This window comes from Scyliorhinus canicula, chromosome 2 (assembly GCF_902713615.1).
Source record: "Scyliorhinus canicula chromosome 2, sScyCan1.1, whole genome shotgun sequence".
In the NCBI taxonomy this organism is placed as follows: Eukaryota; Metazoa; Chordata; class Chondrichthyes; order Carcharhiniformes; family Scyliorhinidae; genus Scyliorhinus; species Scyliorhinus canicula.
Genome location: NC_052147.1, coordinates 42463753 through 42482579, shown reverse-complemented (window position 1 = coordinate 42482579; position 18827 = coordinate 42463753). Strand labels below are relative to the sequence as shown.

Here is an 18827-nt window from a genome sequence, read left to right as displayed (position 1 = left end):
GTGTGGGGACTAGGTTTTTTTTTACAGTAACTTCATTGTAGTGTTAATGTAAGCCAACTTATGACAATTTTAAAAAAAAATGGAGCTCTATCAATTTCACACTGCCTTCTCCCTTGTGGGAAAAGTGGTCAGGGTTTTGAAAAGGTTTAGTGGTAAATTTCAGTAAATTCCCGCACAAGTGCAAATTATCCCAACTGTAAATCATTTTAGTCTTTCAGCTCCTTTACAACAGAGGCTTTAACCCCCTAAAACAGTGCATCCGCCTATATTTTCATTTGCAGAGGCCTGTCAGTGACTTTAACTTATTGCTAATTTCCAAAACAATCTATAAAGACTTGTCAAATCGCAATTATTTGAAGAACATGTAAATTTTCCGTAACCTTAAGATACCACTTCCTTTGCAAGTATAGTATACTTGACTTCATTTTTCACTCCTTGTCCTCATTTAGTTGGGTAAAAATAGATTGTGTGATATCTACTTGTTTCCAAGACAAAAATTCTATTTCACTGCTTTGGGTTTTCTATTTTTGCATATTTGATTACTTGTGGTCTTCCTCCTGTATCATCTCAGTAGTGGATCCATAGTGTTCTCCCCTTTTCATTTATGGGTTTAAGTTTTTCTGATTATTAATCAGCCAATATGAATTTGCCTCCCCATTTAAATAAAAAGACTATGCTGACATTGACTTCCGGCGCAACACATAAGACGGAGGCCACTCTTCTGGGAGCTCCGATCGTAACCCTTTTTTCCCTGAATTTTCGCCCATTTTATTTCTGGTGATACTCACCAGAAAATGTCTGAGACCGACAGAATAGGCATCCTCCGGGTGGCACGGTGGTGCAGTGGTTAGCACTGTTACTTCACGGCGCTGAGGACCCGGGTTCAATTCTCCTCATGTCTGCATGGGTCTCACCTCCACAATCCAAAGATGTGTGTGGTAGGTGAATTGCCACGCCAAATTGTCCCTTGATTTTGGGGGGGGGGGGGTGTTTTTTTAAAAAAAAAAGCTCCTCCCTGTGCCATGCCCAAATGAAAAGGAAAATAAACCAGGAAGCCCAAATTTGATAGGCTCTCAATGGACTTGGGATCCTTGCGGAACGCCTCGACACCTAAGATGGCGACGGCACAACTGCAAGCTGAAGCCATGGATCTGGTTCCAGTTTGGAAATGTAGGGTGGGGGGTAATAAAGGATGAGGGGTTTGATGGCTATTCTCGAACATTCTTTGTGTTTTTCTGGAGGTGGGATTGACTGTCATCTTGGGAGGTCCTTTGGTCGATAACTCCTAAAGGTTTATTTGCATATCAATGGTGGAAATGGCCGAATCCGGAACAAGGTGGGGCTAGGAAACCCCCAATATGACTTTTTTTTTAAATAAAATTTTAAAGTATCCAATTCTTTTTCCAATTAATGGGCAATTTAGAGTGGCCAGTCAACCTACCCTGCATATCTTTGGGTTGATGGGGGTGAGACCCGTGCAGATACGCGGAGAATATGTACGTGGACAGTGGACCGGGATCGAACCCGGGTCCCCGGCGGTGCAAAGCAGCAGTGCTAACCACTGCAGCATCGTGCTGGCCAACCCCCAATTTGACTGGTCACTGTAATGAAAGAGGACTGGGTGGCCCAGTGAAGAGGCTTTTTCCATCTAAAGAACCTAAATGCTGATGTGGTGTTTTTGCAGGAGATACATTTTGTGGGTGAGGGATCAGACCAAACTCAGAAAGAGGGTGGATAGGGCACGTGCACCACTTGGGCTTTGATGTAGAGCCCGAGGCGCAGCAATTTTGATTAATAAGCGAATGCCTTTTTCGACCATCTTGTTGTGACTGACCCTAATGCAATAGATATGCAATAGTGAATGGGTCCTTGGGAAGATACTCTGTTAGTTATGGTAAATGTATATGCTCTTGACTGGGACGATTAGCATTTATCAAAGGTTTGCTCGCCTCCATCCCTGTTTGGAAGACCTTGAACTGGGGACAGATCCCATCCAGTGGGCTCCATGGAGATTAGATTTGGCTGAGAGGGGGTCTGCGATCATGTGGCTGTTGAGCGCGTTAGGTTTAATAGCAATGGCTTGGTCTCTCTCTCCACACAATGGGAGGCATTTCAGGTCATTGTTCGTGTGGAGTTTGCACATTCTCCCGGTGTCTCTGTGGGTCTTACCCCCAGAACCCAAAAATGTGCAGGGTAGGTGGATTGACCTTAATTGGAAAAAAAAAATGATTAGGTACTCTAAATTTTTTTTTTTTTTAAAAACAATTGGAGGCATTTAAGCGAGTGATAAGACAAGAGGTGATCTCATATGAAGCACACTTAGGGCAGTGAGGGAGGGACATCAGCGTTTGGTAGGAGAGATCCTGGAAAGAGACAGACACTACTCGGAGGTTCCTACCCCACAGCAGTTTGCAACCAGGAAGCAGCTCCAGCTGCGGTTTGACTGGGTATCCACTGGAAAGACGGTGAAAAAACTATGACGCTTGAGGGACATAGTATATATGCATGGGGAAAAGGCAGATCGTCTGCTGACACACCAACTGAGGCGGCCTCTGAGGTTATGTAGGGTAGGAACTTGAGGGGTGGTTTAATGACAAAGCAAAGGAACATCAATGCGGCTTTTGAAGCTTTCTACAAGGATCTCTAGGTTGGAGCTGCCGCAGGGGGTGTCAGATATAGTGGAGTTTCTAGACCGGTTGTCCCGAGAATAGAAGAGAGTAGGGAGGAGTTGGAGGCCCCGCTCCGCTTAGATGAGGCGCTGAGGGTGATTGGGTTGATGAAGGAGAACGAAGCTTCAGGCTGTGATGGGTATGCTGTTGAATTTTACAAAACATTTTCAGACCAGCTAGTACCATTAATGGTAGGTATGTTCAACGATGCTTTAGCTCAAGATTACCTGCTTGATACACTTGCACAGGCCTCCATCTCCCTTACTTTAAAGAAAGATAAGCACCCCATGGGGTGTTTTTCTTGCAGGCCATTTTGCTGCTAAATGTGGACGCCAATGTACTGGCTAAGGTGTTGGCTTTGTGGTTAGACCATGTGTCCCAGATATAGTGGCAGGAGACCAGACAAGATTTGTGACGTGTAGGCAGTTGTCCTCTAATATGCATAAGAGGTCTGAACTTTGCCCTCTCGCTGCCTTCGGCCCCGGAGCCAGAGGTGATTATATTTATGTATTGCAGAGAAAGCATTGAACAGAGTGGAGTGGAAATACCTCTGAGGTACTTGGGAGGTTTGGGTTCGGGCTGAAATTTATTTCATGGGGACGGCTGCTGTACAAGAACCCCATGGCTGGCGTTCACACCAATGTAAAAAGCTTGGACTGCTTCCCTCTGGACAGGGGTGCCCATTGTTTATGCTCCTTATCGATCCGGCAATAGAACCTCTGGCGATAGCACTGAGGGGTTCTGGGGATGATGGGGAAGGTGGGGGGAGGAACATGGGATGCCGCTTTATGCTGATGGCCTCTATATGTCACGTCCAGTCTCCTTTAGAGACCAAATAACGAGACTGTTGAGGGGCTTTGGCTCCTTCCCTGGCTATAAATTAAACCTGTGGGAATTTAGTACTTTCTGGTTAATCCCCCAGGGAGAGGTGCCAATTTGGGGGTATTACCCTTCCACCGCAGTGGCCAGAGATAGCTTCCGGTATCTGGGTATCCAAGTGACCTATGATTGGCATAGGTTTCATAACTTAAACTTTATAAGTTTGTTGGATAAGGTGAGACTTGATTTGCAGAGACCATTATCCCTGGTGGGCAGAATTCAAACCATCAAGATGAATATTCTGCCGAGGTTTCTATTCCTATGCCAATGACTTCCTATTTTTCTGGCAAAATCGTTCTTTGCTAGGGTGAACAAGGTAATGAGAGAGATTACCCTAAAACCTCCTTCCAGTAATCCTCCAGCTTTGGACAGGACCAAAACATGAACTTGGTTTGCGGGAGCCCTCCGCAACGTTCACGCACATCTTCTACCCCCTCAGAGAGCCCGCTCATCCTCGCCCTTGTACGGTGTGCTCTATTTACCACCTTAGTGTATCAGCCTCAACCTCGCACACAAGGTGGAGGCGTTCATCCTCCGGAGCACCTCACACCAGAACCCCCCCCTCTATCCCTCTCCCAACTCTTCCTCCCTTCTAGTGAAGCCTTTTCCTCCTCCAAAATAGCCCTGTAAACCGCCGATTTTAGCCCCTTCTCCAATCCCCTTGTCGTCAGCACCTCCTCCAGCAATGTGGAAGCCGGTTCTACTGGAACGCTCTGTATCTCCTTTCTGGCCAGGGAAGGAGCCAAAGCCCCTCAACAGTCTCGTTATCTGGTCTCTAAAGGAGACTGGACGTGACATATAGAGGCCATCAGCATAAAGCGGCATCCCATGTTCCTCCCCCCACCTCCCCCATCATCCCCAGAACCCCTCAGTGCTATCGCCAGAGGTTCTATTGCCGGATCGATAAGGAGCATGAACCTGCATGTATCTAAATATTTCCCACTGCACCAGCCATACCTTGCTCCCAGCTCCTTCAATCCCGCAAACTGACCCCCAAGAAACAAATCTTTTGGTGTCCTAATTTCTTTCTCCTCCCATCTCCAAAAATTTCCATCCCATTTCCCTGGCTCAAATCTATGGTTCCCCCGAATCGGCAGGGTGGAGGGTGGTCTTGTGGGACCGCTAGCCATAAGCACATGTTCTGGTTTTGTCTAATGATCTGCTTTTGGGTCTCCTCCTTTAACACCATGTCAGTGGTTCTTAACATTGATCTGGAGCCTTGTTCATTGGTGGCCATTTTCAGGGTGTTGGACCCACCAGGGCTGCGGATGGGGTGAAGGCTAATGCTCTTGCTGAAGGCGAGTTCTGCTGGGATGGAGACTGTACGCTCTGCCTAGTGCCTTGTCCTAGTTGGGGGACTTTTTATACCTGGAAAATGTCAAGTTAGGGAATCGGTTATGGGATTCTACCATTTATCGCCTACTTCAAAGAGTTAATTACCATCAGCTGTTTGGGGGGAGGTAGGATTTATTTGTGGGTTAAGGGAGCAGGAGATACCTTTGTTGTGTTTTTTGTATATCTCTGATTCCTTGTGTTAAAGCGATAATTGCACCATGTTTGAAAAATTTTCATGGTTGTATTATAGTTTAGATCATGTTTGTTAATTATGAAATCTTTAATAAAATTTTTTTTTTTTAAAAGGCTATGCTGACATTATAGCTTTTCCATTCCCCCACAAGTAATTTGTGAGCAACAATTGGAACCACTCTTTTCCACATTCTGCGCACTGAATTATATATTGAACAGTCTGGTCTACCTTTAAAGTCTTGTGTATATTTTTTTTAGGATTATATACCAGTAGATCAAGAAGAACTAAGAGACTATGTCAAAGCCAGACTCAAAGTATTCTATGAGGAGGAGCTGGATGTCCCCTTGGTGCTATTTAATGAAGTATTGGATCATGTGCTGAGAATTGACAGGTAACAATTATGCACAAAAGTCCATGTAATCTTTAACTTTCAGGGAACCCATGGATTAATTAAAGCTGATATGACACTGATTTGTACCTATATTTGAATTTATTGGAAGCTTCATTGTACTCCCTAGTACTTAGTGGGTTTCCTCCGGGAGCTCAAATTTCATCCCATAAGTCCCCAAAGACGTGCTGTTAGGTGAATTGGACATTCTGAATTCTCCCTCGGTGCACCTGAGCAGGCATCATTGGTCTCTGCCCTGCTAGAGCTCATTTTCTATCTCTCAACAGTTGGATGATAGTTTGACTCCAGGCTCAGTGACTGCAATTTCTCCAGGCCGGTGCCTCCATTCTACATCCTCCATTAACTTGAGCTCATGCACAACTCTGCACATAATCTATCTGGCATCAACAATGGCTCCCACTCTACCAACTGCTCAGTTTTAAAATTCTCATCCTTGTCTTTGAATCCCTTCATAGCCTTGCCTCTCCTCCTCTCTGTGACCTCATTCAATCCTACAATTGTTCCACAAATTCTACGTTTCATCCAATTCCGATCTCTTGTGCTTCTCCGATTTCCTTCGCCCTGCTTATAGCTGCCTAAGCCCGAAACTGAAATGTTTTCCTTAGACAGCTAACCTCATTTTGAGCTACTCCATGAAACATATCTCTTTGACCATGCTTTTTGGTTACCTGTATTAAAATCTCCATGCATGGTTTGGAGCCAATTTAAATAAAAAAATTTAGGGTATCCAATTGTTTTTCCAATTGAGGGGCAATTTAGCATGGCCAATCCACCTAGCCTTCACATCTTTGGGTTGTGGGGGTGAAACCCACGCAAACACGGGGAGAATGTGCAAACTCCACACAGAGTAGGAGAAGAGGTTTTGGATTGGGACTGAAATCCATGTTTGAAATTGGTCAAGGAGTTACGGACTGATAGGAGCAGCAACTGAATTGGTAGTCTGAAAGCTTATAATTGTGACATTGGTGTACCAGAGTTTTCTGCTAGGAAAACAGAATGACCAAATTTGGTGGCTGGTTGGATGAAAAGGTGAGATTAATTTACAAGACTAATGCTAGAACATTGATGCTTAAAACCTCTGAAAGGAATGTGACCCTTATTGTTTGGGATTTTGTGGCCTGTTGCATAGAACATAGAACATTACAGAGCAGTACAGGCCCTTCGGCCCTTGATGTTGCGCCGACCTGTGAAACCACTCTAAAGCCCATCTACACTATTCCCTTATCATCCATATGTTTATCCAATGACCATTTAAATGCCCTTAATGTCGGCGAGTCCACTACTGTTGCAGGCAGGGCATTCCACGCCCCTTACTATTCTGAGTAAAGAACCTACCTCTGACATCAGTTCTATATCTATTTCCCCTCAATTTAAAGCTATGCCCCCTCGTGCTAGCCATCACCATCCGAGGAAAAAGGCTCTCACTGTCCACCCTATCTAATCCTCTGATCATTTTGTACGCCTCAATTAAGTCACCTCTTAACCTTCTTCTCACTAACGAAAACAGCCTCAAGTCCCTCAGCCTTTCCTCATAAGATCTTTCCTACATACCAGGCAACATCCTGGTAAATCTCCTCTGCATCCATTCCAATGCTTCCACATCCTTCCTATAATGTGGCGACCAGAACTGCACGCAATACTCCAAATGCGGCCACACCAGAGTTTTGTACAGCTGCAACATGACCTCATGGCTCTGAAACTGAATCCCTCTACCAATAAAAGCTAACACACCGTATGCCTTCTTAACAACCCTATCAACCTGGGTGGCAACTTTCAGGGATCTATGTACGTGAACACCGAGATCTCTCTGCTCATCAACACTACCAAGAATCTTACCATTAGCCCAATATTCTGTCTTCCTGTTACTCCTTCCAAAATGAATCACCTCTCGCTTTTCTGAATTAAACTCCATTTGCCACTTCTCAGCCCAGCTTTGCAGCTTATCTATGTCCCTCTAACCTGCAACATCCTTCCGCACTGTCCACAACTCCACCGACTTTAGTGTCATCTGCAAATTTACTCACCCATCCTTCTACGCCCTCCTCCAGGTCATTTATAAAAATGGCAAACAGCAGTGGCCCCAAAACAGATCCTTGTGGTACACCACTAGTAACTGAACTCCAGGCTGAACATTTCCCATCAACCACCACCCTCTGTCTTTTTACAGCGAGCCAATTTCTGATCCAAACTGCTAAATTATCCTGAATCCCATGCCTCCGTATTTTCTGCAATAGCCTACCATGGGGAACCTTATCAAACGCTTTACTGAAATCCATATACACCACATCAATTGCTTTACCCTCGTCCACCTGTTTGGTCACCTTCTCAAAGAACTCAATAAGGTTTGTGAGGCACGACCTACCCTTCACAAAACCGTGTTGACTATCCCTAATCAAATTATTCCTTTCCAGATTATTATAAATCCTATCTCTTATAAACCTTTCCAAGACTTTGCCCACAACAGAAGTAAGACTCACTGGTCTATAGTTACCGGGGTTGTCTCTACTCCCATTCTTGAACAAGGGGACAACATTTGCTATCCTCCAGTCTTCTGGCACTATTCCTGTAGACAAAGATGATTTAAAGATCAAAGCTAAAGGCTCAGCAATCTCCTCCCTAGCTTCCCAGAGAATCCTAGGATAAATCCCATCCGGCCCAGGGGACTTATCTATTTTCACACTTTCCAGAATTGCTAACACCACCTCCTTATGAACCTCAAGCCCTTCTAGTCTAGTAGCCTGTAACTCCGTATTCTCCACGACCACATTGTCTTTTTACTGCGTGAATACTGACGAAAAATATTGATTTAGCACCTCTCCTTTCTCCTCCGACTCCACGCACAACTTCCCACTACTGTCCTTGACTGGCCCTACTCTTACCCTAGTCATTCTTTTATTCCTGACATACCTATAGAAAGCTTTAGGGTTATCCTTGATCCTACCTGCCAAAGACTTCTCATGTTCCCTCCTGGCTCTTACCTCTCTCATTAGGTCCTTCCTCGCTAAATTGTAACTCTCGAGCGCCCTAACTGAACCTTCACGTCTCATCTTTACATGAGCCTCCTTCCTCTTGACAAGTGATTCAACTACTTTAGTAAACCACGGTTCCCTCGCTCGACCACTTCCTCCCTGCCTGACAGGTACATACTTATCAAGGACACGCAGTAGCTGTTCCTTGAACAAGCTCCACGTTTCAATTGTGCCCATCCCCTGCAATTTCCTTCCCCAACCTGTGCATTCTACGTCTTGCCTCATCGCATCATAATTGCCTTTCACCCAGCTATAACTCTTCCCCTGCGGTATATACCTATCCCTTTCCATCGCTAAAGCAAACATAACTGAATTGTGGTCACTATCACCAAAGTGCTCACCTACCTCCAAATCTAGCACCTGTCCTGGTTCATTACCCAGTACCAAACCCAATGTGGCCTCGCCTCTTGCTGGCCTATCAACATACTGTGTCAGGAAACCCTCCTGCACACATTGGACAAAAAGGGACCCATCTAAAGTACTCGATCTATAGCGTTTCCAGTCAATATTTGGAAAGTTAAAGTCCCCCATAACAACTACCCTGTTACTTTCGCTCCTATCCAGAATCATCTTTGCAATCCTTTCCTCTACATCTCTGGAACTTTTCGGAGGCCTATAGAAAACTCCCAATAGGATGACCTCTCCTTTCCTGTTTCTAACCTCAGCCCATACTATCTCAGTAGACGAGTCCTCATCAAACGTCCTTTCTGCCACCGTAATACTGCCCTTGACTAACTGCCACCCCTCCCCCTCTTTTACCACCTTCCCTGAGCTTACTGAAATATCTAAACCCCGGAACCTGCAACAACCATTCCTGTCCCTACTCTAGCCATGTCTCCGAAATGGCCACAACATCGAAGTCCCAGGTACCAACCCATGCTGCAAGTTCACCCACCTTATTCCAGATGCTCCTGGAGTTGAAGTAGACACACTTTAAATCACCTTCCTGCCTGCCGGTACACTCCTGCAACCTTGAACCCTTCCTCATGACCTCACTACTGTCAACTGCCTGTATATTGGAGCTACAATTCAGGTTCCCAACCCCCTGCTGAATTAGTTTAAACCCTCCTGAAGAGCATTAGCAAATAACCCCCCCCCCCCCCCCAAGGATATTGGTACCCCTCTGGTCCAGGTGTAGACCATCCCGTAGAGGTTCCACCTACCCCAGAATGAGCCCCAATTATCCAGGTATCTGAAACCCTCCTGCACCATCCCTGTAGCCACGTGTTCAACTGCTCTCTCTCCCTATTCCTCATCTCGCTAGCACGTGGCAGGGGTAACAACCCAGAGATAATAACTGTTTGTTCTCGCTCTATGTTTCCACCCTAGCTCCCTGAATTCCTGCCTGACATCCCTATCCCTTTTTCTACCTATGTCGTTGATGCCTATGTGGACCACGACTTGGGGGCTGCTCCCCCACCCCCTTAAGGATCCCGAAAACACGATCCGAGACATCACGGACCCTGGCACCTGGGAGGCAACACACCAACCGCGAGTCTCTCGTGTTCCAACAGAATCTCCTATCTCTCCCCTAACTATGGAGTCTCCAATGACTAATGCTCTACTCCTCTCCCCCCTTCCCTTCTGAACAACAGGGACAGACTCTGTGCCAGAGACCTGTATCCCATGGCTTACCCCTGGTAAGTCGTCTCCTCCCCCCCCCACCACCAGTATCCAAAGCGGTATACTTGTTACTAAGGGGAACGACCTCGGGGGATCCCTGTACTGACTGCTTCCTCCCAGCCCCTTGCACCGTCACCCATCTATTTTCATTCTTCGGAGTACCTACATCCCTGAAGTTTCTATCTATGACCACCTCTGCCTCCCGAATGATCCGAAGTTCATCCAACTCCAGCTACAGTTTCCTAACACGGTTTCTGAGGAGCTGGAGGTGGGTGCACTTCCCACAGGTGAAATCAGTAGGGACACTGACGGCGTCCCTCACCTCAAACATTCTGCAGGAGGAACATTGCACTGCCTTCCCTGCCATCCCCTCTAGATGAAACAAGAAAAAGAAAGGAAGAGTTTACCTGATATTCACTCAACCCCTTAGGTTAGAGGAGGTGGAAGGGTGGGGGACACTACAAGTGTAGTGTGTCGGGTTTAGCAACCGCCCAACTTATATACAGGTACTATACACCTTCCCAGAAATCCCCACGGCCATCTTCCGGTTTCCTGCTGCTCTAAAACAAAACAAAAAAAAACCAACTCCTAAAAAAAAAGTTAGTTAAAAAACAAAGGCCGCTTCTCCTATAAGGTAAGTTTTTAAAGCGGGAGACTTACCTTCCCGACACCCCCCTGGTTACTGCTCTCACTGCTACCGCTGAACAACTGAAGTTGTGTTGTGTTCAAAAGTGAATTGTAACTTTTTAAAAATAAATTTAGAGTACCCAATTCTTTTTTTAATTCAAATTAAGGGGCAATTTAGCGTGGCCAATCCACCTGATCTGCACATTTTTGGGTTGTGAGGTTGAGACCGACACGGAGAGTGTGCAAACTCCACACAGACAGTGACCCGGGCCGGGATCGAACTCGGGACCTCAGCACTGTGAGGCAGCAGTGTTAACCACTGCGCCCAGCAAATTGTAACTTGAGTGGTTTTGTTTACACTTGAGTAGTACTTAAACATTCTAATGTCAATTATAATTATTTAATTTTAATCTCTCGTAACTTTTTTAAAGGATATTCCGACAACCACAAGGCCATTTGCTGCTTATTGGAGTTAGTGGAGCAGGAAAAACTACACTCTCTCGTTTTGTTGCCTGGATGAATGGCCTTAGTGTTTATCAGATAAAGGTTAGTCCTAATTTTGCATGTTCTAGCAAATTAAAAACTGAGGTAGCTTTTTTTTTAAAAACAGTTCAGTTTCTACAAGTGAAATGTTGGTGTCTGCAGGTTCATAGGAAGTACACTGGTGAGGATTTTGATGAAGATCTGAGGACAGTATTGAGGCGCTCTGGATGCAAAAATGAAAAGATTGCTTTCATTATGGATGAGTCCAATGTATTGGATTCCAGTTTCTTGGAACGCATGAATACATTGTTGGCCAATGGAGAGGTAAATGTTTAAAATGATTAATTCCAAATATGAACTATTCTTTCAAACAAATGAACTATCATAGTTTTAAAAATATATAAACATTTTCCATTTAAAAGCAATTTTAACACCGAAATTTGCAAAATGTTGATTTTCTTGCCATTGGAAGAAGAATTTTAAGTGATGATTCAAATGATTCTTGTACATTGGGTAGCTCTTAAATTTCGTCCACCTGAGTTTGGACTTGACTAGGCAGAAATGTCGATACCGACACACCAAAGAGTAAAACAAAAAAATGTCTTGGATGTCATATGCAGGTTTGCCTGTATATGTGGAGGGCGAAAGTTAATGTTTCAGATTGGTCATCTTTTATCAGATAAAATGAGGCAAACTGCGAAAAGCTTCAAATTTACTAAGCTTACACTTAGAACATAAAATGAAATACTTAAAACTCGGCCAAAATCAAGTACATTAATCTGTGACTTGCTACTGAACAGGTGCCTGGGCTATTTGAAGGGGATGAGTATGCTACCTTAATGACCCAATGCAAAGAAGGTGCTCAGAAGGAAGGTTTAATGCTTGACACTCATGAAGAACTGTACAAGTGGTTCACAGGCCAGGTTATTCGCAACTTGCATGTTGTATTCACCATGAATCCATCATCTGAAGGTTTGAAAGATAGAGCTGCAACTTCTCCAGCTCTCTTTAACAGGTAAATTGTTTTATGTACGGCCTTTTCAATTCTAGTTACATTGTTCAAAGAACAGTATATGCCTGATTTTTTTTTGTTGAGGAAATACATTTGAGGGCGATCAGTTGATGGTGTCCTCTTCTGGATTTTAGTTCTGAAATAACTACAATTGCTCCTGAGCATTTTAATTGATTTTTGAACTCCTGGACGGAGGATCAATACTTGTAAAACAGAAGCCATCTGCTGGCCAAATTGTGGTATATACTGAACACTTTTCAGTTAACAGTTTCTTTCCATCTTCCCCTGGCCTTGGCAAACCCCTTTAGTTAGCAAGTTTATCTGCATGTGTGGTATCTTTCAATTATAACATCTGTTTGTTGTACAGGTGTTTGAATGTTTGTGTACATGTGTGTGATTTTAATTCTTGAAAGTTCCTGGGACCAGAGAACTATGGTCAAAATCCACCAACCTGAATACAGCTGTTACCAGATTGTTGGCTCATTAATATTAAAGGGCTGAAGTTTAGGATTCTGCCCTTTGGGAGAGCTTGAGGGAGAACACCAATGTGGAGATGTCATGGGTTGAGGTTCTCCCTTCATTTTCCCTTTCTTGGATTTTAAAATGTATTCTAAACTAAAGTCACCTGAAAGGTGATAGATTTTCATATGAAGCTGTATTTTAGATAACACAATTAATATGAAGCTGTGCTATCTTTATTTGATTCAGACATTATGTCCAGCTTTGTGCAGAATGAGTTGAAAGGTTAAACCCATCTTAAATATAATTATTTTGCCATTCAACTTTTTTCCTTTTTGTTTTAGGTGTGTCTTGAACTGGTTTGGGGACTGGTCCACTGAAGCCTTGTATCAAGTCGGCAAAGAGTTCACCAGCAAAATGGACCTTGAAAAACCCAATTATGTTGTGCCAGATTACATGCCAATTGCATATGATAAACTCCCTCAACCACCATCCCACAGAGAAGCTATTGTGAACAGTTGTGTGTTTGTTCATCTAACATTGCACCAGGTAAGAATACTTCACCCAAAAAATATCCAGAGCAATATTGATTTATTTTGTTCTAAATGTGAACAGAGTACCATTGTAAGTGAAATTATGTTTGGAAATAATTAAAGAAAGTACTGCAGATGCTACAAATCTGAAATAAAAACAAAATATACTGGAAAAACTCAGTGGGTCACGCAGCATTTGTGGAGAAAGAGCTGACATTTCAAGTGCAGTGACCTTGTATCAAATGTTTGGGAAAAAATAGTTAGTGTAATCTCTCTGGATGAGGATTTTTAGAGTAAACGGGCTTTACATATTTTGGATGTTAAGTCAACAGAACTGTGATCCCACTTGCAATCTGAAACCATTCTGGTGTTTTTTGATTAGATAAAAGTTTGCTGCTTTTACTGCAAATTCAGGTGGTACTCTTCAAGAATCAGTTTTTATAAATCAACTTCAAGCAGTTTTGTAGATTAAAAAATTTAGCTAAATCTCCAGGGTAGTATGAAGTCATTTATTTTTTTCCTCATTGTTTTTCATAATGTCTGATTTAGTTGTTGATTTTCAAGTACTTAGCAGCAGCTATAGTACTGTTTAGATAGTACTTGTTTCTGGGCATAAATTTCAAAATGCTCATCTGATAATATCTGAAATCAGCTGAAGTGGAAATAATTGTTTTCTTATTAGGCAAATACTCGGCTAGCCAAGCGTGGAGGCAGAATAATGGCAATCACTCCTCGCCATTATCTGGACTTCATTAACCATTATGCCAACATGTTCAATGAAAAGCGTAGTGAATTGGAGGAGCAACAGATGCATTTAAACGTTGGTCTGAGAAAGATAAAGGAAACAGTAGATCAGGTACAGTGAACAAGTTGTAAAATCGTATTGCATAATTTGAGTAATTTTGAAAATCATGGTGCTGAACCTTTATTGTGTGCTTTCTGGCTGAAGGAATTTTTCACTAAGTGTTAAGGTTCTATCTAAGCTGTTGGAGTGATGGCCTTGGTTCTAAGTTTTGTTTGGCTAAAAAAACTTGGGTAAATTTGTTTCCAAGCAAGTTACAGATAGTGATTATGTTAAATGCTATTACTATATTGTTATAAACTACCAGCAAAGATCCTAGCTTGTTGTGTTGTGCTCATGAGAATGCATAATATTATGGATTTCTCTTTTTCATAAAGGTGTTTTTGCATCTTGTAAAGCCAACAAGGCTTATTTTTTTACTTTTCCCTGTTCCACCACCCTTTCAGATTTCATACAACTTCCCAAGTGTAAATAATTTTATATGTTAATATTACTTATAAAGTAATATTAAAGTAATTTCTTATAAAGCCACTGCTTTTTTCTGAATTTAGTCCATTGAGAGTTTCCAATTGGACTTGCATAGTGTAATGGCTTGGGACGTTACTATATGTACAAGATTGAATGGGATTTAGTTACCTTTTGGTGTGGTAGTTCTGTTTAATTTTACGCTCATTCTATCAGCTGGAACTGATTGTATTTGTCTTGCATCTGAGGTCTCCTTAATGATACTGGAATCTTAAAAGGGCTAATGCCCCAAGTAGTCCTTCCTTTCTCCATCTGCGCCACTAACCCGCATGAGATTAAACAAAGAATTGGAAGAAAATGTTACTAAACATCATCTTTGCTCTTTTGATTTTCATAAATCCAATTTGGATTTGTTCTCTTTCTCATCATCCCTCCTTTTTATGAATATCATATAAACATTTTTCTAGTGTTCGTTTCTTAATGTGTAAAATCATTTTTCTAATAACAGTAAACCAAAGAATGCCAACTGTTTTTTGTCTGGGTAAATGTGTGCCTGGATACCAATACACGGTGACTGACTGACAGTGGAAACATCATAATAAATACTTGCTACTTTATTTTAAAAATTATTTCACTCATTCCAGGTTGAGGAATTACGACGTGATCTGAGAATTAAAAGTCAAGAATTGGAAGTTAAAAATGCAGCAGCCAATGATAAGTTGAAGAAAATGGTGAAGGATCAGCAAGAAGCTGAAAAGAAAAAGGTAATCACATCTAGCTTACAGAATCTTTATCTGGAATGAATATCATGGGCTTGGAGAGTAGAGTCTGATTAAGTAAGTCACCTTTCACTGTATTTTTGATAGGTAATGAGCCAAGAAATTCAGGAGCAGCTTCACAAGCAGCAAGAAATTATTGCTGACAAACAGATGAAAGTAAAGGAAGATCTGGACATGGTAGAGCCTGCAGTTATTGAGGCTCAGAATGGTTAGATGTATTTTGAATTGAGCTTTTTATAACATACATATCTTTTTAATGAAATCTATCTAGTATGCTGAATTGCTATGTATGGTAACATTTAATTTAATTTAATTTATATTTTTTTGGAACTATAGTCCTATTAATTTTCTACTTTTCTTAAACAACTGAATAACGATCTTTTCTGTGTGGTGTTTATCTCTCAATTATCTTCTGCCCTAATCTTCACTTTCTCTTACTGTTTGTTTGCACTGTGGCCTACGGTGCTGGTCTGATTAGCTGTAAAATCGATCAAGAAGCAGCACTTGGTAGAGGTTCGTTCAATGGCTAATCCGCCAGGTGCAGTGAAGCTAGCACTCGAGTCAATCTGTCTTCTCCTGGGCGAAAGTACAACTGACTGGAAACAAATCCGATCGATCATTATGAGGGAAAACTTCATTCCGACCATAGTAAATTTTTCAGCTGACGAAATCAGGTGAATAATGGGGTGCATGCAGTTGCTGTGGTAGAAGGAAATTGCTCAGAAGACCAGCCAAAGCTCAAAGGGAAACTACCAAAGGCATTGATCATTGAATAGAATTTGAATATTTGGGCATAGATAGCATTTATTAACCAAACAAATTTGCTGTTTTGATCACGGTGTGCTGCTGGTCTTCAAATTCAAAATTTCCTTTCACATCCCAGTGATTGTATACACCCTTATCCTTTTGCATGTCCATTTAAAGCCCCTTTCTTTTCACCCCTCTATTAGCTGTGAGCTCTATAAAGAAGCAGCATCTTGTTGAAGTGAGAGCCATGGCCAATCCACCTGCTGCAGTAAAACTCGCGTTAGAATCAATCTGTCTCCTGCTGGGTGAGGAGACAAATGACTGGAAAAAGATCAGACAAGTTATTATCAGAGATAATTTCATCACCAGCATAGTCAACTTTAATACTGAAGAATTAAGGTATTCATTATTTTTTTTAAAAAATCACCTTTATCTTACATTTTGACTGTGTTGCAGCTCTTCATTGCTATGCACCACCTAGTTTGTAACTAGCACCTTTTTTGTAGCGCTCTTCTCAAACTGAAGTAATTTCCGTCCCTAAAATGTCAAGAGGGCATCTGTTAACATTTTTCATTTTTATTCATCAGTGACGTTATTAGAGAGAAGATGAAGAAAAACTACATGTCCAATCCAAGCTACAACTATGAAATAGTCAACAGAGCATCTTTGGCTTGTGGTCCAATGGTGAAGTGGGCTATTGCACAGGTGAGTAACTTCAGAACATCAATAGTTACAGGGGTAGATAAAATGATCCCTTGAACCTGCACTGCCATTCAGTACAATAATGGCTGATCTTCCTCACTTGCCTGCCTGCTCTCCATATCTCTTGATTCTTTGAGAGACCAAATATCTGCTTTAAGTATTAAACAATGGAGCATCCACAACCCCCTCGGGTAGACAGTTCCAAAGATTCACAACCCTCCAAGTGAAGTGACAACCTCAAGCACCTACCCTGTCAAGTCCTTTTGGAATCTTGCACGGTTCAATGAGACCACCTCTCTTTCTTCTAAACTGTATAGACCCAATTTACTGAGCCCTTCATCATAGCCAGTCGTTCCTTGTTTGAGACCTTCACAGTTCTCAATGCTAGTATATCCTTTCTTACATGGAAACCAAAACTGTAGACCGTACTCCTGATGTGATCCCACCAATTGTTGCAACACATCTTTATACTTGTACTCCAGTCCCCTTGTAATGTATGCCATTTGCCTTCCTAGCTATTTACTGTATTTGCATAATAACTTTGTGTTCCCTTTGCGAGTACACACAAGCGCACTCAACATTATATAATTAAGACTTCCGGTTGCGGCTATGCGGAGCTAAGCCGCACGTTCGGCAGCTCCCGCCAGGAACGGACTTTCGGGCTCTTTTTAGGGCCCCCAGCGGTACTTGTTCGACGGTTCTCGACATGGGAAGGAGTCAGCAGCATTTCCCCATCAGTATATGGCCTGGACCAGGAGTGGGGCGAGCAGGATAGCGGTGGCAGCGCCAAAGCAAAAGCGAGGGAAGAAGCACAAGATGACGGCTTGCGGAGACCTAGAGGCATGGAGGCTGTGGGCACAGGAGCAGCAGGAGACTCTCCAGCGCTGCTTTCGGGAGTTCAAAGCGGAGCTGCTAGAACCGTTGAAGGCTTCCATTGACAAGCTGCTGGAGACTCAGACAGCCCAGGGGTGGCAATCTGGGAGATGCGACAGCAGGCCTCTGAAAGAGAGGATGAGGCCTCAGCCCTCACGGTAAAGGTGGAGATGCATGAGGCGCTTCATAAAAAGTGGCAGGAGCAGTTCGAGGAGATGGAGAACCGATCGAGGCGGAAAAACTTGCGGATCCTGGGCCTTCTGGAGGGGTCAGACCTGGGGGCCTACGTGGTCGTCCTGCTGAATTCGCTGATGGGAGCTGGGTCCTTCCAGGGGCCCCTGGAGCTGGAGGGGGCCCTCAGAATACTGGCAATGAGGCCCAAGCCGAATGAGCCGCCGCGGGCGGTGCTGGTGCGGTTCCACCGGTTTGCTGACCGGGAGTGTGTGCTCGGGTGGGCCAAGAAGGAGCGGAGTAGCAGGTGGGAGAACGCGGTGGTACGGATCTACCAGGACTGAAGTGCGGAGGTGGCTAAGCGGAGGGCCGGGTACAACCAGACGAAGGCGGTGCTACACAGAAAAGCAGTGAAGTTTGGCATGTTGCAGCCGGCGCGTTTGTGGGTCACCTACAAGGACCGACACTTTTACTGTGAGTCCCCGGAGGAGGCGTGGGCCTTTGTGCAGGCTGAGAAGTTGGACTCAAATTGAGGGTTGGGTGCGGGGGTCTGTATGTAACCTTGTTATTTTCTGAGGGGGGGGGGGTTTCTGTTTAATGCTGGTAATGTGTCGTTTTCAGGGCGGGTGGGGCACTTTTTTCTTGCGTGGGTTCGGTGGATGGGCTCGAGGCGGGGGGTAGACTCGCAATGTGGGGAGCTGATGGTGGGCAGGGGGCTGGGGCACCGCGAGGGATTGGGCCGACAATGGGAGCTGCTTTAGAGGAGGCGGGGTCGGGCAGGTGGAAGGGTTGATGGGGGCGGGGTCGGAACTGAGAAGCGCCGGAACTGAGAAGCGCCGGCTTTTTTTTCCCCGCGTGAGAGGGGGAGGAGGAGAGCCTGCTGGTGGGCACTGGGGAGGAGGGGTAGCCCCAAGGTGGGAGGGGTCGGAGGAGTGGCGGGAGTTGCCGGGGTCAGCTGGCTTACGGGAGTACTATGGAGGGAGTAACGTGGCTGGGGGGGTGGGAGTACCAGGTTGCTGCTGGAATGGCCAGGAAGG

At 43.9% G+C, this 18827-nt stretch overlaps 1 protein-coding gene across 3 annotated transcripts in view; it reads left to right on the top strand.

Moving 5' to 3' along the window:
* dync1h1 (dynein, cytoplasmic 1, heavy chain 1) overlaps nt 1-18827 on the top strand; it is a 140420-nt gene that overhangs the window by 61643 nt on the left and 59950 nt on the right. For 2 of the 3 annotated variants that reach the window (XM_038776742.1, XM_038776726.1), the window contains 10 exons: nt 5334-5467; nt 11196-11310; nt 11410-11571; nt 12048-12262; nt 13063-13267; nt 13934-14107; nt 15163-15282; nt 15385-15505; nt 16248-16443; nt 16632-16749. In XM_038776742.1, the coding sequence (XP_038632670.1) occupies nt 5334-5467; nt 11196-11310; nt 11410-11571; nt 12048-12262; nt 13063-13267; nt 13934-14107; nt 15163-15282; nt 15385-15505; nt 16248-16443; nt 16632-16749 (1560 nt within the window). Of the gene's footprint in view, nt 1-5333; nt 5468-11195; nt 11311-11409; nt 11572-12047; nt 12263-13062; nt 13268-13933; nt 14108-15162; nt 15283-15384; nt 15506-15775; nt 15972-16247; nt 16444-16631; nt 16750-18827 lie in introns of all 3 variants that reach the window. The other variant, XM_038776735.1, reaches the window with a different exon arrangement.